The 18,627-nt window shown below is 39.9% G+C and overlaps 1 protein-coding gene across 3 annotated transcripts in view; it reads left to right on the forward strand.

Annotated features, from left to right (window-relative positions):
- The first annotated feature begins 5,799 nt into the window (after positions 1-5,799).
- The window catches only part of lmna (lamin A), a 34,325-nt gene continuing 21,497 nt past the window's right edge, over positions 5,800-18,627 (forward strand). Inside the window, exons 1-3 of one of the 3 annotated variants that reach the window (XM_010905904.5) lie at positions 5,800-5,952; positions 13,649-13,730; positions 15,743-16,134. In XM_010905904.5, coding sequence (XP_010904206.1) covers positions 15,788-16,134 — 347 coding nt within the window. In that variant the 5' untranslated portion in view covers positions 5,800-5,952; positions 13,649-13,730; positions 15,743-15,787. Of the gene's footprint in view, positions 5,953-13,546; positions 13,731-13,783; positions 14,080-15,742; positions 16,135-18,627 lie in introns of those variants that run through there. The other 2 variants (XM_034288944.1, XM_010905908.5) reach the window with 2 other exon arrangements.

Below are 18,627 nucleotides of genomic sequence, written 5' to 3' on the forward strand. Positions count from 1 at the left end.
TTCGTGTCATGGTGTAACTTGCACTAGTTCAAGTCTATAGATCTAATACAATTGAATGGTGAAACTTTGACCTGCAATGTCAAGTAATTCAGCACAACTGAAAATCAAGAAAATCTGTAAAATACAGTTTAATAACCAATGTTGATTTTATAACACTAGCCGAAGTATTTAGAACTAAAGGTGGTTTGAAACTACAGTTACTTTTTTATTTACTGCACCTTAAAATTATTCAGCATTTACAATATATTAGAAAAATTATTATGTCTTGCCACAAATAAATTTAGACAAAAACAACATTCACCCCCACTGAACTGTAAAAACATTTTTTTGCCGATTTTTACTACTTTGCAAATGTTACAATTTTTTTGAAAAATAAACCTGGGTCAATGGAAACCAGCCTAATGACACAGAACCAATGTTGTCCAAGGGGGCATCTACCTCCATTAATGGGGTCCGCAGGGAGCTGAAGGCCCCAATCAATAGGGGGAATGGATCAGGGATAATGTTTCCCCTACACCCCAGTCAGTCTGCTTCTGTGGCCTGGTCATGATTCTATTCCTTACTTTATTTCTCTCATAAACGTAACCTTAGTGACCCAGATCTGAACCCATCCCGGTACACTCGGCCTGCCTCTGAAATCCAATTCAAACACTGCAGGCCTGCTTTACATCCCCACATTATTACCTAGTACTCTGACTGTACAGACTCATCAGCTGCGTGTGTAATGGCGGATGCTTGTAAAACCCAGAGTGCTGAGGTCATGTTACTTGCCCACATAAAAAAAACTCTCAATGATCTTGACCATCTGGCTGTTTGATTGAGCCCGTCTCCCTCTTGCACTCTTTGAAAGGGAAAATGCATCTGCCGGGAGATGCTTTGGTATACTTTGCCACAGACACCAATTTCTTTGTCCAAAAACCCATGCAAAGTCTATCTTTCGAAGACGACCCCATGCGATGTAATGCCATCTTTGAGAAACCTTAGAAGGGCATCAATTTTATTTTTATGATGTCCTTTCATGACATGTTGTTTGGTTACCTGAATTAGACTAACAACACAATGGAAATATTGGCCAGGTGCCACATCTAATGTCATACAGGGATGATGTAAGACCTCTTGCTTATGATGTCACCATGTCATGTCTTGCACTAAAATCTAATTCCTAGACAAAGATGCCTAAAATGTCCTTCACTGCAACAGCACAGACAGCAATGAAATTCTCAGTAAAAAGATCAGTTTAATAGTGCAGATAATTTACATAAGACTTAATCAGATAACAAACCAGACAAACATAGGCAACTTATTCACATTGATATTCTGTTCAATGCAAAGGCAGCAGTTTCACAATGACAATCTGTAAATACAACCACAGAAAACTCCTCTGTGATTGAAGCTGCTAATCATCGTTTTGCTCACTGGATGGGGAAACACTTTCAATTACTTTCTCTTGCATGCATACAACACACACACACACACACACACACATACATACGGAAAGCTGGTCTCAGCTGGGAATATGAGTCAGGGTGGCTATGATCATTGCTTTTCTCAGGTATTAGGTTCATTCTCTCTCTTTCTTCCTCTCTCTCTCCTGAGGTATAAAAATGGTATCCATGAGTTCATCGGACTCTGGGGAAGTAGATAAAAATGGACTAATTTGCCAAAATTCCAAAGTACTCCCTTTAAGAGACTGAAGTCAAGCATTAGACAATCTCTTGTGTTTTGTCTCGTTGTCTTTATGTTTTTATTGTAAGTGAACAAAGCAGTGTTCATAAAAACACTGAGAAAATGTAGGCTTATGTAATAATGTAATACTACATAACATGAATATGTGCAGATTTCTTTATTTCAAATGTTATTTGTATTGTATGTGCTTTGTTGTTATTTCTGCCAATATCATCAGATGTAAGCTATTAACAACATTATTGGCTTGATCTATCACATTTTATGTAAATCCGTGACAAACATCAAATGCTGTTAAATGTCAAATCTATGCACTGTTCTAACAATGAACATAGACTGAAGAGTACTTCCCTGCTGTAAGTCACTCTGGTAAAAACTTTGTGTTAAAAGACTGTTAGATCACATTAACCTTTCTAAGCTGATAATGTAACAAATATTTCCATGTCCTCATCAACAATTCTCTTGAATTGGAATATTTCACAATTTGTGAAAATAGTTTCTGTGTTTTTACACAACCTTTTCATTACAGAAACATCCATATATACATTACGGTAAGATACCATATAATATGGTACTATACATTACAGTACAATACAGTACATAATAATACAGTAGAATTCAGTACAGTACAAAACAGTACTAGATAGTACAGTACAATACAGTACGGTATAATAAAATACAGTACAGTACAGTACAATAATTCATAGCACTATACAGTACAATACCGTACAATAGAGTACAAAAAGTGCAATTCAGTATATTACAGTACAGTACAGCACAATACAGTAAAGTGTTGTACAGGGCTGCCGAACCCGGTTCCTGGAGATCTACTGTCCTTTAGGTTTTCCCTTCAACCCCATTTTTGACAATGAAGCATTGATTTTCTGCATTGTAGCACATTTTTCACATTTAATTTGTTCACATTTTCGCAGGTTGTAGTGATAAATAAAGGAAATCTACAAGATAAACTTTAGGTGTTTGTTTACCTTGTTTGATGTGCAAAGTAATCAAACAAAAGCAATAGTCATGTGTGAAAAAGTTATTGCCCCCCTAGTGAATTCAAACCAATGAAAGGAATTATCAAAGTCAGGTGTTGCAATACAACCCTGTTTCCAAAATGTTGGGACGCTGCATAAAATGCTAATTGGTGTGTCAATCAAAGAGACAGAGTTAGTCAGATTTATATTAATCAGGGCTGGGCTGGCCCAAATCGGTTGTTTACCAACTTACAACCCTGGTTCCAAAAAAGGTGGGATGCTGCGTAAATACAAATAGAAAAAGAATGCAATGATCAAATCATTTATCCCTATATATAATTGAAAAAAGTACAAAGACAACATATCAAATGTTGAAACTGAGAAATGTTATTATTATTGGAAAAATACATACTCATTTTGAATTGGATGCCAGCTGCACATTTCAAAAAGGTTTGGACAAGGGAATGTTTACCACTGTGTTGCATCAGCTGTTCTTTTAACTATACTCTGTGTTTGGGAACTGAGGAGACAGTTTGCTGCAGTTTTGAAAGTGGAATGTTGTCCCCATTCTTGCTTGAATACAGGATTTCAGCTGATCAAATGTTCGGGGTCTCCTTTGCTGTATTTATCATTTCATAATGCGCAAAATGTTGTCAATGGTTGACAGGTCTGGACTGCAAGCAGGCCAGTTTAGCACCTAGACTCTTTTACTATGGAGCCATGCTGTTGTGATATGTGCAGAATGTGGTTTGGCATTGTCTTGCTGAAATAAGCAAGGCCTTCCCTGAAAAAGACATAATCATCGATACCTTGTATATATGGTTCACCATTTATGGTGCCTTCACAGATATGTAAGTCACCCATGCCATGTGCATTAATGCACCCCCACACCATCACAGATGCTGGCTTTTGCATTGTGCACTGATAACATGCCGGATGGTCCCTCTCCTCTTTTGCCCAGAGGATGCGGCGTCCATGATTCCCGAAAATAATCTCAAATTGATTAGTCATACCACAGGACAGTTTTCTACTTCGTCTCAGACCATCTAAAATGGGGCCCAGAAAAGCAACTGGTATGTCTGGATGTTGTATATCTATGGTTTCTTCTTTGCATGGTATCATTTTCACTTTAATTTGTGGAGTGAAATGCAGCGACATACTGTGTTCACAGACAATGGTCTAGTGACGACTATTGATGACCAACAGTCGTGTCCGACTCCCAGTTTCCTATTTCCCATGAGCATTTGAATCGACTCTTTTACTGTTATCTGTTTAAACATATTGCATCTATAGCATATACACACTGCATTCCTTGGTCATGGTGGGAAGACCACAGAACATAGGCCCCATCCAAGTTTTTCTTAAATATTATCAATCAGTTTTGGAGCCTAAAGACATGATTAAGGGGATAGTTAATCAACATTTAAAATTTACATATTGGTGTGTCTTCCCTGTAGCAGTATATGGCCGTATAACAGTCCATCATTTGGTATGCTTTCCCTGGCACTGTTTCCAAATGCTAACATTTTAGAATGTTTGTCACAAATCCCAATCAAAGTCCTGGTATGGATATCAGCTTTTTTGAAAGAAACATGTTCAGATGATTGGAAAGTACTCTATCTACAGTTTTGAAACTCAACAATAATAATTTGTAATATCAGTAACATGACTTCAGTGAGATTTGTGCTCGAAATATTACAATATTATATCTTCTGAAATATGGTGTTCAAATCAACTGTTCTTTTGAGTGTCACATTTAATGTCTGATACTTTCAGGGCATTTGAACATGATGCATGAAACTATAAAATATCTGTGCCCCAAATACTAAAGTGACACCAATGTTTGTAGTACACCCAGTTTATTTGACACACCAACCCTTTCACCAAATGTATCGTTTTCACCAAGATTGTATCCCAAGGATGTGGCTTGCTATTTAAAGCAGGCAGACAGGCATCAAGGCATCCAGTTACTGTTTGATTGAATGTTAAAATGTGCAAAACGAGTGACCTAAGTGACTTTGAGCATGGCATGATCAGCAATGCCAAGTGCACCAGTTCCACTGTCTCAGAAACAGTCTTCCTCCTGGACTTTTGATGTACAACACTGTCTAGGGTTAACTCAGAATTGTGCAACAAACAGAAAACATCCAGCCAGCAGCAGACATGTGGATGCAAACAACTTGTTGATGAGAGAGCTTGAAGGAGAATAGCAAGAATCTTTTAAGCAAACAGGTGTGCCACAAACAGACAAATAACGACACAGTCCAACTCTGGTGTGCAGAATGGCATTTCCAAGCGCATAGCTCATTGGACAAGAGACGACCACACTGGGTTCCATTACTATCTGCTAAAGAGAATAAGAAGTGTTTCTTTTGTGAGCATGTGATAACACTGGACAAGAAATGTGGGAAAACATTACCGGGTCCAGTTCAGTTTACATGCCAGACCTCAACCCAATAAAGCATCTTTTGGATAACATGGGCTGTTTACCGCATTAATGACTTGCTATACAGTCTTCCATCGCCATAGATTTTACGTGTGAAACATTTCTGATGACATGTCGAATCCATCCCCTGAAATGTACCCACTGTACTGAAGGCAAATGGGTCCAACCAAGAATAGATGAGTGTACCTAATAACTGGCCACTAACTGTAGGATAGGGTCAATTTTTGTTGACATTTATTTTCTGATATATTTGACTACAAGCAGTATTGAAAACTGGAAAGTCACACATTCATATTTCCACATATTCCACAACTATTTGCAGCCTAATGTCCAACTGTGTGAAGGGCGTTTGACCGTCCTTCGGCCCACAGTTCAGCATCAGATTTAGGGCTGATGGTATTAAATTGACATTGTCGTTGTATCTCTTTCCAGGGGACAGCAGCTCAAAACATTGAGCAAATTATGTGTTATGAAATTTTGGGGAACTCTTGATAATTTTTTCCGACACAAAAATATCCCACCACGTCAAAATGAACGTATCGGTCTACATAGCATTTTTCTGACATCATGTTCCCATTACAACAGCTCTTATACGGTATTGCTTTATTCGCGTACAAATTCTGGATTAAGTTTATCTTCTGGGTCTCGCGCAACCCAGCATTAATTAGTATATCGCCAGGTGGCGGCTGCAGAATGTGAAAGCCTGGTCATTTCATAGCAGCTAGTGTACGGCAATTTATAACAAATATAAGTATACTATAGTTGTGCTTACAGATGACAAATGCGTATTTTTCTAAGTGACTTTGTTTCACCGGTCAAGAAACAACAAATAATTTACTGGTGCAGGTAAGTTTGATCAATCAAGTTATGTCAAATTGTCTTTTGAGCTGTTTAGTTTATTTCTGCGCAATGTCGAGTCTACTCATCACTAATCCGAAGGTTGTAATGTTGTGCTTCAGGTAATATCTGTGTTCAATCATCATTTTTCAATCACGTGTTTATATAACCTCACAAAATATTGTTCCTGCACTTTATTCATGCACGTCATCACCACAATTCAAAGTTGGCCGTTGGGTGGCGCCTATGCCTTTGTTTCTACCTATGGTGAGGAATACATGTGTGGACTGAAAGGACAACCAGTAAGGGGGAGCAGAAGTAGTCTCTTACCTCTAATCATGTCTATGCCCAAATAATGGAATGGTGAGAGGTTATAGTTTCGCTTGTGTTTTATTGGTACATAAAAAACAGTAACAGAAGTAAGCCTGCTCTAGTGCTCAAGTAGCCTATCATCAAAAAACAACAACACTTTTAATACGAAAACAGCGGCTTCGTCTTTGAGGCTTAGTTGCAGGCAAAAACAGCAGTTCTGGTTTTCATTTAGACAGTTTATTGTAAAAGCTTTACCTTTTTGGTAATAAAGCTAGCATGTTTTGTTGTTGCCCTTAACAGTTCAACTCTTGACTTTCGTTTTGTAGAGGGACCCTGAAAATGTGCTCGTTTGACATCTAAAGGGAGGGGTTCCATCGACAGCAAGACGGCGGCGCTATTGTCCCCTACTCCTGGCATGAATAAATGTGAATCTCAATCACTGTAAACACATTATACACCCCGCCCAAAAATGCTTTAAAAACCAGGCTCTTTACTGAGTCTCTAAAAGGGATTGATACTGGTCAAAAGCACGTTTGATAAAATGTTTGTAAGTTGTCTATGTCTGTAGATTTGGTTGCTCAATATTGTTATTAGGAAGTCATTCACAACTCTGAATCTGATGGATAAGACACTAAAGCAGTTATTGCAACCTTGTTCAATTGCATGTCAAAGATTTTCTGTAACTTAATTCATTTGTCAATCCTTTTACACAAAATTTGGTATCACATTAAACTTAACAGGCATATACATAAAAAAAAAAATCCTTAATTTGGTAAAACATATGGAAGAATGTGGTGTTTGAAGGAAAGGGTGGGGGTCTCAGAATAAAAGTTGATTTACAGTGAGGGAAAAAAAAAAATCGATTTCCTGCTGATTTTGTACGTTTGACCACTGACAAAGAAATTATCAGTCTATAATTTTAATGGTAGGTTTCAGCAGGGGAAACCAGCAGGGGATCAAATACTTTTTTCCCTCACTGTATAGAGTAATAACGAAATAAGCAAAGGGCGACGTGGAATTTACATTTGATCTGTTACTCATTTAGCAGACGCTCTTATGCAGAGCTTCTTACTGGAGTGTTTAGTGTTATGTGCCGTGCACAAGGACATAACAAATATTTAACCTTGTCAGTTTAGTGACCTTTAAGGTCTTGGCCAAGAGCTCTAGTTGCTAATCTCTGATTTACATCTGTGTATCTATCTATTCAGGATACAATTAAGTCCGGAAATATTCGGATACTGACACAATTTTCATAATTTTGTCTCGGTACACCATCACAATGGATTGAAATGAAACAACCAAAATGCAACTGAAGTGCAGACTTTCAGCTTTAATTCAAGGGGTTGAAGAAAAATATCGTATGAAACGTTTAGGAATTGCAACCATTTTCATACACAGTTCCCTTATTTCAGGGGCTCAAATGTAATTGGACACATGAACACAATTATAAATAAATTGTGCATTTTTTATATTTTAAGAATTCTGCTTGAAGTCTGGAACACATGGACATCCTTTGTGATGCTTTGCCAGGCCTTTACTGCAGCTGTCTTCAGTTGTTCTTTGTTTGTGGGTCCTCTGCCTTAAGTTTTGTCTTCAGCAAGTGAAATACATGCTTGATCGGGTTGAGATCTGGTGATTGACTCGGCCAATGCAGAATATTCCACTTTGCCTTCGAAAACTCCTGGGTTGCTTTCGCAGTATGTCCAAAGAATGCTGTTACAGAACTGGGCTGGCTTTTTAAAAATATTTTTTGGCAAAGTCTAATCTGGCCTTTCTAATCTTGAGGCTTATGAATGGTTTACACCTTGTGTTGAACCCTCAGTATTTGCTCTTGTGAAGTCTTCTCTTTATGGTAGACTTGGATAATGATATGCCTTTCTCCTGGAGAGTGTTCTTCACTTGGCTGGTTGTTGTGTAGGGGTTTTTCTTTACCATGGAAAGGATCCTACGATCATCTACCACTGTTGTCTTCCATGGAAGTCCAGGCCTTTTTGTGTTGCAGAGCACACTAGTGCATTTTTTTTTCTCAGACTGTACCAAACTGTTGATTTGGCCTCTTCTAATGTTCCTGCTATCTCTCTGATGGATTTTTTTTGCAGCCAAAGGATGGCCTGTTTCACTTGCATTGAGAGCTTCTTTGACCGCATGCTGTGGGTTCACAGCAACAGCTTCCAAATGTGAATGCCACACCTGAAATGAACTCCAGACCATTTACCTGCTTAATTGATGAAGAAATAGTGAAAGAATAAACCACCCCTGTCAATGAAACAGCTTTTGAGGCACTTTTCCAATTACGTTTGGTCCCTTCAAAATGAGGGGGTTACATATTAAAGAGCTGTTATTCCTTAACCCTTTCTCCAATTTGGATGTGAATACCCTCACATAAGGGAGACTGCACTTTAAGCCCATATTCATTATTTAACTGTAACATTCATATTATTTGGTAAACAGCCAAAATAATCTCTTTGCAGAAATGATTGAATCTTAATTCAGAAAAGGCCTTTTAGAAGTTTTAGAGTTTCACACAGAAAATCAGGTAACTAGATTTTACAAACTTTATCCGTGAAGAATCTTGACATTAGTTGGTTCTTCAAAAATCAGAGATTCAGTGTTTATTTTGGGAAGTTGCCCCTATGTAAACCATGTAAAACGATTATACTATTGTTATGGACTTCTGTTTATGGCAACCTAACATTTGATTCAGATTCTGGTGAATATTCCATAATGGTCATTTCCCATTCAAAAACGTGCCATTATTGTGTGATTAGCCTACAATTTGCAGAAATGCTGAGGGGTACAAACAGCAACAATATGGACAGTAGTGTTCTTTCTCTTCCCTGAGTTTTTTATGAGGTTGCTTGTTAACAATTTAATGTTTCTGCATTTTTTCCACACAATCAAGATTATTTTGTGTTGAGCAAGTGTGTGGCAAAGGTTTTATTAAATGCTACCAGGACAAGCCATGGGCAGGTGTTATCTAGTATACCTGCTGACCATGGCAACAGCGAAATGAGAGAAACTAAATGTACTATGCCCGACCATAGATAAGCTCTCTCTGAAAATGTAGGCTGTGATATGAGAATTTTTGCAGAATTTATTCTAGAGCTTTCTCCGGACATAAAGGAAAGTAGATGTAGAAAGGCAGTCATTTTAATTGCAACCCAGTCTGTGTGGGTGGTTTCTCTCATCTGGAAACAGGAATGCTACCGTAGGAATGCTTGCTTGTAAAGCCTTCAAGTTACCTCTTGTACTCCTAGTGACGTATGTTGACTACAAGAGATCTTTTGGGTGGAGTGATGTGGATTTCCTAATCCCTGCTTATTTTAGTCCTAACATGGAATTTTGCTATTTAAAAAAAGCTACCGGACTGGAAGGCATTTCTTTGTCATTCCCAGTGCTGCTTTTGTTATACTGTCAGTAAACCGATAGCTTCTGCCCATAGACGATAGTGTGTACAAGGGGTCTGACAACCAGGACATCCAGCCAAGTCGATGCCTGAACAAAGCCTGCAACATTATGTGACTATCCTCAACTACAGTTGTGCTCATATGTTTGCATACCTTGGCAGAAATTGTGAAATCTTGGCATTGATTTTGGAAATATGACTGATAATTTATTTAAGGATAGTGATCATATGAAGCCATTTATTATCACATAGTTGTTTGGCTCCTTTTTAAATCATAATGATAACAGAAATCACCCAAATGGCCCTGATCAAAAGTTTACATACCCTTGAATATTTGGCCTTGTTACAGACACACAAGGTGACACACACAGGTTAAAATGGCAAGTAAAGGTGAATTTCCCACACCTGAGGCTTTTTAAATTGCAATCAATGTCTGTGTATAAATAGTCAAGGAGTTAGTTAGCTCTCACGTGCACTGAGCGGGCTAGATACTGAGCCATGGGGAGCCGAAAAGAACGGTCAAAAGACTGATAGAAAGACTTGCAAATGCCAGTCAGTACTGTTCAATCACTTATTAAGAAGTGGAAAAATCAGGGCTTTCTTGATACCAAGCCAAGGTCAGCTAGACCAAGAAAGATTTCAGCCAAAACTGCCAAAACAAATGTTCGGGATACAAAGAAAAAGCCACATGTAATCTCAGGAGAAATACAGGCTGCTCTGGAAAAAGATGGTGTGGTTTTTTCAAGTATACAACGATACTTGAACAAAAATTTGCTGCATGGTTCAGTTTCCAGAAAGAAGCCTTTACTACGCCAGTGGCACAAAAAAGCTTGGTTACAATATGCCCGACAACACCTTGACATGCCTCACAGCTTCTGGAGTGACGAGACCAAAATAGAGCTTTATGGTCACAACCATAAGCACTATGTTTGGAGAGGGGTCAATAAGGCCTATAGTGAACAGAATACCATCCCCAATGTGAAGCATTGTGGTGGCTCACTGATCTTTTGGGGGTGTGTGAGCTTTAAAGGCATGGGGAATCTTTTGAAAATTGACAAGAAGAATGCAGCACGTTATCAGAAAATACTGGCAGACAATTTGCATTCTTCTGCACAAATGCTGTGCACACTTTTGGACTTTCCTGCACGACAATGACCCTAAACACAAGGCCAAGTTGACCCTCCAGTGGTTACAGCAGAAAAAGGTGAAGATTCTGGAGTGGCCATCACAGTCTCCTGACCTTAATATCATCAAGCCACTCTGGGGAGATCTCAAACGTGCAGTTCATGCAAGACAACCATAGACACATCTATGAAGAGTTCCTTTGACTTCATGGCTTGGTGTTTACTGAGATAAATACTTTCAAATGAGGGACACTATATAGACAGGTGTGTGACTTTCTCATTTACGTCATATCTAGTTTAGGTTTACACTGGAAGATTTTACTGCTATTATTATTTCATAATATTTTGTGGAGAGACAGCCGCAAATACTAAATTAATATAGGGGAAACACTGAGAAGCAAAAAAGGTATGACTGCTGAATTAGGCTAGCATGCTATTTGTTGCCTGTCATGCCTTTAAGTTGCATTCTGGCTCATGTCATTTGACTGGACTATTTTCTTAGGAACTTCGTATCAGGCCCACTTTGTATGTTGGTTTTTCTTAAACCAACCAACTACTTAAACTTTTAGAACCTTGACCCAAATTTGATATAAGACAATATTCCGCTCAAGCTTGTATTTTAGACCCATTATAAATCATGTAATGTACACTCACCTAAAGGATTATTAGAAACACCATACTAATACTGGGTTTGACCCCCTTTCGCCTTCAGAACTGCCTTAATTCTACGTGGCATTGATTCAACAAGGTGTTGAAAGCATTCTTTAGAAATGTTGGCCCATATTGATAGGATAGCATCTTGCAGTTGATGGAGATTTGTGGGATGCACATCCAGGGCACGAAGCTCCCGTTCCACCACATCCCAAATATGCTCTATTGGGTTGAGATCTGGTGACTGTGGGGGCCATTTCAGTACAGTGAACTCATTGTCATGTTCAAGAAACCAATTTGAAATGATTCAAGCTTTGTGACATGGTGCATAATCCTGCTGGAAGTAACCATCAGAGGATGGGTACATGGTGGTCTTAAAGGGATGGACATGGTCAGAAACAATGCTCAGGTAGGCCGTGGCATTTAAACGATGCCCAATTGGCACTAAGGGGCCTAAAGTGTGCCAAGAAAACATCCCCACACCAGTACACCACCACCACCAGCCTGCACAGTGGTTACAAGGCATGATGGATCCATGTTCTCATTCTGTTTATGCCAAATTCTGACTCTACCATCTGAATGTCTCAACAGAAATCGAGACTCATCAGACCAGGCAACATTCTTCCAGTCTTCAACTGCCCAATTTTGGTGAGCTCGTGCAAATTGTAGCCTCTTTTTCCTATTTGTAGTGGAGATGAGTGGTACCCGGTGGGGTCTTGTGCTGTTGTAGCCCATCTGCCTCAAGGTTGTGCGTGTTGTGGCTTCACAAATGCTTTGCTGCATACCTCGGTTGTAACGAGTGGTTATTTCAGTCAAAGTTGCTCTTCTATCAGCTTGAATCAGTCGGCCCATTCTCCTCTGACCTCTAGCATCAACAAGGCATTTTTGCCCACAGGACTGCCGCATACTGGATGTTTTTCCCTTTTCACACCATTCTTTGTAAACCCTAGAAATGGTTGTGCATGAAAATCCCAGTAACTGAGCAGATTGTGAAATACTCAGACCGGCCCATCTGGCACCAACAACCATGCCACGCTCATAATTGCTTAAATCACCTTTCTTTCCCATTCTGACATTCAGTTTGGAGTTCAGAGGAGTCTTGACCAGGACCACACCCCTAAATGCATTGAAGCAACTGCCATGTGATTGGTTGATTAGATAATTGCATTAATGAGAAATTGAACAGGTGTTCCTAATAATCATTTAGGTGAGTGTATATAGTCAGTATAAGAGTTTAGCTGGACATACTTGATTTGCACTAACCTTTTCTAAAGCAAATATTTGGGATGCTATGCTAGACAGTCCATTGTTAGGGGGAATGCTGTGGGAACATGAGGATAAAGAGAGAGGAGAGAAGGTAGCACTGTAGAACAAGTAAGCTGTTTGTGTTAGGATTTGTGACTCAGACTGAATGAAGGCCACACACTGACTGGTTCTTTCCACTGCTAGGTCTTCTACAGGGTACTCCCATAGCTCATAGGTCTGTCTCATGCCATGCCCACAGACAGGGCTGTAGTCAAGCTTCTCTATCCACCACCTCAAACACACCAGAATAACCATCCTCTCCTGACATTGGACCTGTTCTTAAACTCCACCCAGAGGCAATAAATACCAGATCTATCTTGGAGTGTTGTGGGTATAGAGACCTGGGAGCTTCGAAGATGACCAATGGGAATTACTGCATTGGTGTACAGAACTGTCATTGGAAATATAGGAAGGACACTGACTATTTTCTTTGGTATTTTTGGTATTTAAATTTATTGTGCAAATGCGTTTTTTTTTTTTTGAGAAACAAGTTCCTTAGTACATAGCGATTATAGTCTACACTTTAATTTGTACTCCTCGGTACAGTAAAAGAATGGGCCCGGGAAGATTTTCCATCAGAGTGTTATTCAGCTGCTTTCACTGGCAGGCCACATGTGCAAGCAGTTGGGATCATTGGGTCTATGTGGCCACTCTGTGAATGAAACTGAAAGGGAGAAAGGGAACGGAGTGAGAGGTAAGGAGAGAGACAGCAACTGCTCTGCTGACCTGGCTGTTATGTCTAAGCCCTGACTCCTCCCTGCGCCTTCCTCCCTCCCTCCCCCCTTCCCTCTTTCTCGCTCTTCAGCGAATACATGTGCAGGGAGATACGCAGCCAGCCAGTCCAGAGCGTGAGCCAGAGGCACACAGACAGCCAGGCAGCACTGATCCTCCTCCCTTTACTTCACAGAGACGCCTGCAGCTCAACTTCCAGAGTGTTCCATCTGTGCAGGCACACACACACCATTCCACCAGCACACCCTCCCTCTAAGGTAAGACGGAGCAGTTTTAGCTCCGGTTGCACACTGACTGGCAGTTGTATATGTGAGCCAGTCCTTAGTTGAGATTAGAGATTAGGTTCCTGCTTGTACCTGTGTGTTTTTCGTATCAGTTCAAATGACGTTTCATTTTCGTAATTGACTGGTCGGGGGTGTGGGAAACACTCATGTTACCTTGGGACCAGTGTAGGTAGAAATTCATGGTTATTGAAGAAAGTAATGTAATAGTTATCCCAGAAGCAGCAGTATTTAGACCAAAAATACCTTGTTATTTATTGAAATGTCTTGACACGTTTTGTACTTTTACGCAGAATATGGAGTAAGAATTTTCTGTTTACTGTAGGTAAGTTGTTAATTATATGTTTTGGCAACAGTAATCAAACAGACCAGGCCATCTTTGGTCATGTTTTGAAAAGCATTATAGACAAGCATGGTTTTTAGACTTGAAAAGCCTTGCATTCCTTCTTTCTGCTAGTCATTTCATTGCTTTCTCTGCCTGTCTAAATATTGAGAAAGTGGTGGCTCATATTGAAATCAAGACAGTCTTTTGTGTATATTAAATCAGCTATATGGTATTTTGACTGAGGTTTAGGCGAGCATAATCTGAAAATCATAGGACCGATCTCTCATAATGAATTACTGGTTGAATTAGCTGTCTCAACAAACAATTGGTAGAAGAGGTAAATGATTCAGCAATTTCTACCATTGTATGATGTTTGTTCATTATTTTTCATGCTTCTGTAGTTTTGTGTGTGGGTGTGTGTGCGCGTGTGTGTGAGTGTGTGTATAATAAAAACAAAAGTGTCTATACTTGCTTTTCAGATGGTAGGAATGTCGTGTTTTTTGGTTTTGGTTTGAGTTTAACTTGCTTAACCACACAAGCAACAATTTAATTATGGTCCTGATTGAGTAAGACAGTGGTTCCCAACCTGCTTCCTCCGGGGCCTCCTTTTTCAAAATAAAAAAATGGAACCCCCCAGTATAGTTTTTTTAGTTGTCTTGTATTAAATTCAACACCAGCTTGATTTTAATATCATTGCGTGAAGCTTTAATTTAACTATAGTATTATTATTATGGCAGTTGATTTGTTTGATAATCATTTATATGTAACCTCAATTTAATTGTAGTTTTTGTCTTGTTATTGTCAGTCACGCAAGTCCTATTCACCTTACGAAGGTCATAGCCTCGTTTCTGTCATAAAAAATATATTTTTACATGCTTGAGATTCTTCTGGCTTTTTATAGCTTCTATAGCCTTAACATTAGCGCTTTTGTTGTTTCGGTATATAAAATATAGCAAATTGTAAAATAGTAAGTATTAATGTAAAACACTGTTTTAAATCTTGGGAGTAGCATGTTTGCTAGGAACCCATGGAGTAAGGAAACTGATACTCCTCCCTTTTCTCTGTTTGGGTGGATGAAACCCACATGGTTCCCCTTAGTCATTGTACTTCTTCTAACACAGGTCTGTATCAGATTTGAATGGATGGATGGATCCTGGTTGTAACACGGGTCTGTATCAGATTTTAATGAATGAATGGATGGATCCTGGTTGTAACACAGGTCTGTATCAGATTTGAATGAATGGATGGATGGATCCTGGTTGTAACACAGGTCTGTATCAGATTTGAATGGATGAATGGATGGATCCTGGTTGTAACACGGGTCTGTATCAGATTTGAATGAATGAATGGATGGATCCTGGTTGTAACATGGGTCTGTATCAGATTTGAATGAATGAATGGATGGATCCTGGTTGTAACACGGGTCTGTATCAGATTTGAATGAATGAATGGATGGATCCTGGTTGTAACACGGGTCTGTATCAGATTTGAATGAATGAATGGATGGATCCTGGTTGTAACACAGGTCTGTATCAGATTTGAATGAATGGATAGATGAATCCTCGTTGTAGCGCGGGTCTAAATTTCATGTTAATGAATGAATGTATCCTCATTGTAACTTTGGCCTTTATATGTTGTTAATGAATGAATGAATCTTCCACAGTCATTCTCTCACCCATCTACCTGAACAACCTGCTGGATATCCACTATGGAAACCCCAGGTCAGAAACGAACCAGCCACGGCGGGGCCACCACTCCACGCTCCCCCGCACGCATTACCCGTCTGCAGGAGAAGGAGGACCTGAGCAACCTCAACGATCGGCTGGCCATCTACATCGACAAGGTGCGCTCGCTGGAGGTGGAGAACGCTGGCCTACGGATGCGTATCACCGAGTCCGAGACCGAGATCAGTCGTGAGGTGTCGGGCATGAAGTCGGTCTATGAGACGGAGCTTGCCGACGCCCGCAAAACCCTCGACAGTGTGGCCAAGGAGCGCGCCCGCTTGCAGTTGGAGCTGGGCAAAATCAAGGAGGAGCACAAGGAGCTCAAAACCAGGTAGGACACATTGTAGGTTTCATCGAGAGGTCATTTGAGGGAACAGATGGGACCAACTGGCAGGATGGGGTTTGGCCAATCCTGTATCCTGGGTTGAATGTGAGTCAGTGCTGCCTTTAGAGATGTCCAGAAAGCTGTAGGCTCTTGTACTATTATTTATCATCTCTGCATGTCACCTGTATGAATGTCAATGGACTTGGAAATGTCTCTGTTCTAAGGTTCGGCTATACTTCACTTACCCATATTTAAATGTCTTGTCCTGAAGTGAGTCTGAGTGAGTCTGTTGTGAGTCTGAGTCTTTCACATTTATTTAATGTGAATGGTAAAGTGATAGTAGTGATTTGTTTTCAGAATGTAGTCTGGATCGGATGCCTTGTTCCGTGACACATTCATTCAAGCTTTGATCAGATAAGCCTATGGTAAAATATGATTGCATGTAACCCATTTCAAATTCCTAGGCATTTTGTCACTGGGGCTGTGAGAGGTTATGTTTCTGAAAGCAGGAAAGGACCTGTCCCCATGTCTGTCAGCCAGTTTGTCTGACTGATGGGCCAGTTTGATTTCCGGAATGCCCTGCCAGTACAAATGAATTAAACAAAGGAGACAATCAGAGAGCACAAGTTGGGTGCTGAAAGGATGGCCAACAAATAATGAAGCTAATAATAATTATACCAGTGACATCCACCTATTGCTAAATCAGTCACTCACTGGTTGACTAAATTAGACAATCACAGGGTGGTAGCTGGTAGCTAGCCAGGTTCCTGGAACACAATTCTGGCTACTGTAGTTAGTATTGCTATTATGAGTAAATGCATCAGAGTGAAGCTCAAATACCTGTGGGGGTTGTGGAATAGGAACATGTATTATTTTCCACAGGTGTCATGATGAAAAGGGGAAGCGCATAAAGGCCTTAAGTCCGGCTTGTGCCGCAGTTCTAACTTTTAGGTCTGAGTTGTGGGAGATATGTTTGAAGCGTTACCACCCACATGCATGACCAACTGGTGCAGCCGGCACCTGATGCAACAGGTATGATTCTGAAATCCAGTGTAGAACAGATGTATTAGTTATGACCCACGTACGACCAACTGTTGTAACAGGCCCCTGCCTTGTCACACAGCTTCTCCCTGTGTGCAAATACACCCACCAGTCACACAGAAGAACATGCCAAACAGAAATAACAAGCTTGTGCTGTACTAACACTGTCTGGTTTGAAGTAGTTTAGCAGTGCTTACCATAGGTGATCTCTGCTATCTCAAAACAGAAAAGACTGAGAACAATTTGACAAGTTTTGTTTAACAAGATTGAACTATCGTAGTATAAAAACACTAAATTTAGACAATCTGACTAGTCTGTTTTCTGCTTAATTCACACCTGGGTGATGTGATGCATCAATATTGCACTAGAATGCACACTCACACATCGTTAGCACAATTCTACATTCCTCAGAAGGAAGCGTGAATTGCAACAAACCTGACGTTTAGTTTTATGCATTCCTGGTGGGTTTTAGCTGATCAGATAGGAAAACACTGCTGTGTAACTAGGCCCTCAGGAGCCACCATGTTGAAATTACTTAGCTATGAAATGGGGCTACGGTCCTGATAAAAACAGATTGCTCTTAGTATGACTTACGAGCAATGACAAACTCAACACTCCCAAAATTCCTTGCATGCAGAGTGTTTCTACACAACGCTGTTCATTCAAAGCCTGTATCTGTGATTCCAGGTTAATGGAGGTTAAAGTTAATGGGATATTTCATTTCCATTATACAATTACATTGGTTTCCCAAAGTCACTTATAGTATTCCATGTTATTGATTTTTGGTGATTTCCAAAGTCACTTCTAGATTGACCAAGATGCATGAGAAATGCTGCCAGAGGTCCCATGACATGAATGGAATTCATGTGAAAAATGCTAAAACATTTAGCATGTGGAAATACTGGCCCCAAAACTAAAACTAAGGTTACATTGCTATCATACCTTCTTCATAGACGTCTGTCTGGGTAAGGAAACCCATATGTCATTTTGAATGTTATGTATTTGCTCACAGGGGGTGACTGTATCCACCGCCAACACATCAGCTCTCTCTTTGTAGCAACTAGTAGCCTGTGGTGGCTCCACAGGAATGACTAAAACTCTGGGCCAAGTGCAAATCAGGTCGGTGAGCATCTGAGAACCTTTGTTGAAGGTAGTAGAATTGATGATGTGTATTTTTGGATGGTTATTTCACTCACATACTCTGTTTTAAAGTGCTGTCATTTATGCATGGCGATGTTGTCCAAAGGGATTTGCAAGCAGAGAATTGGAATATTGCAAGGAAGGCCATAACGGTCGTCAAGATTTTTTATATTCGAGCAAAGCTGTCTGTCTGTTCAGGAGACTCATAAGGGTGGAGTCTTCCTGGCCCACTATTAGTACCATTGTGTTTTGATTGGGTTCATGTTGTGTTGATATTTTGTGTGATTCTGGGATAGATTTGTGGACTTTGTTCACGGT

Source organism: Esox lucius, chromosome 20, assembly GCF_011004845.1.
Source record: "Esox lucius isolate fEsoLuc1 chromosome 20, fEsoLuc1.pri, whole genome shotgun sequence".
NCBI lineage: Eukaryota > Metazoa > Chordata > Actinopteri > Esociformes > Esocidae > Esox > Esox lucius.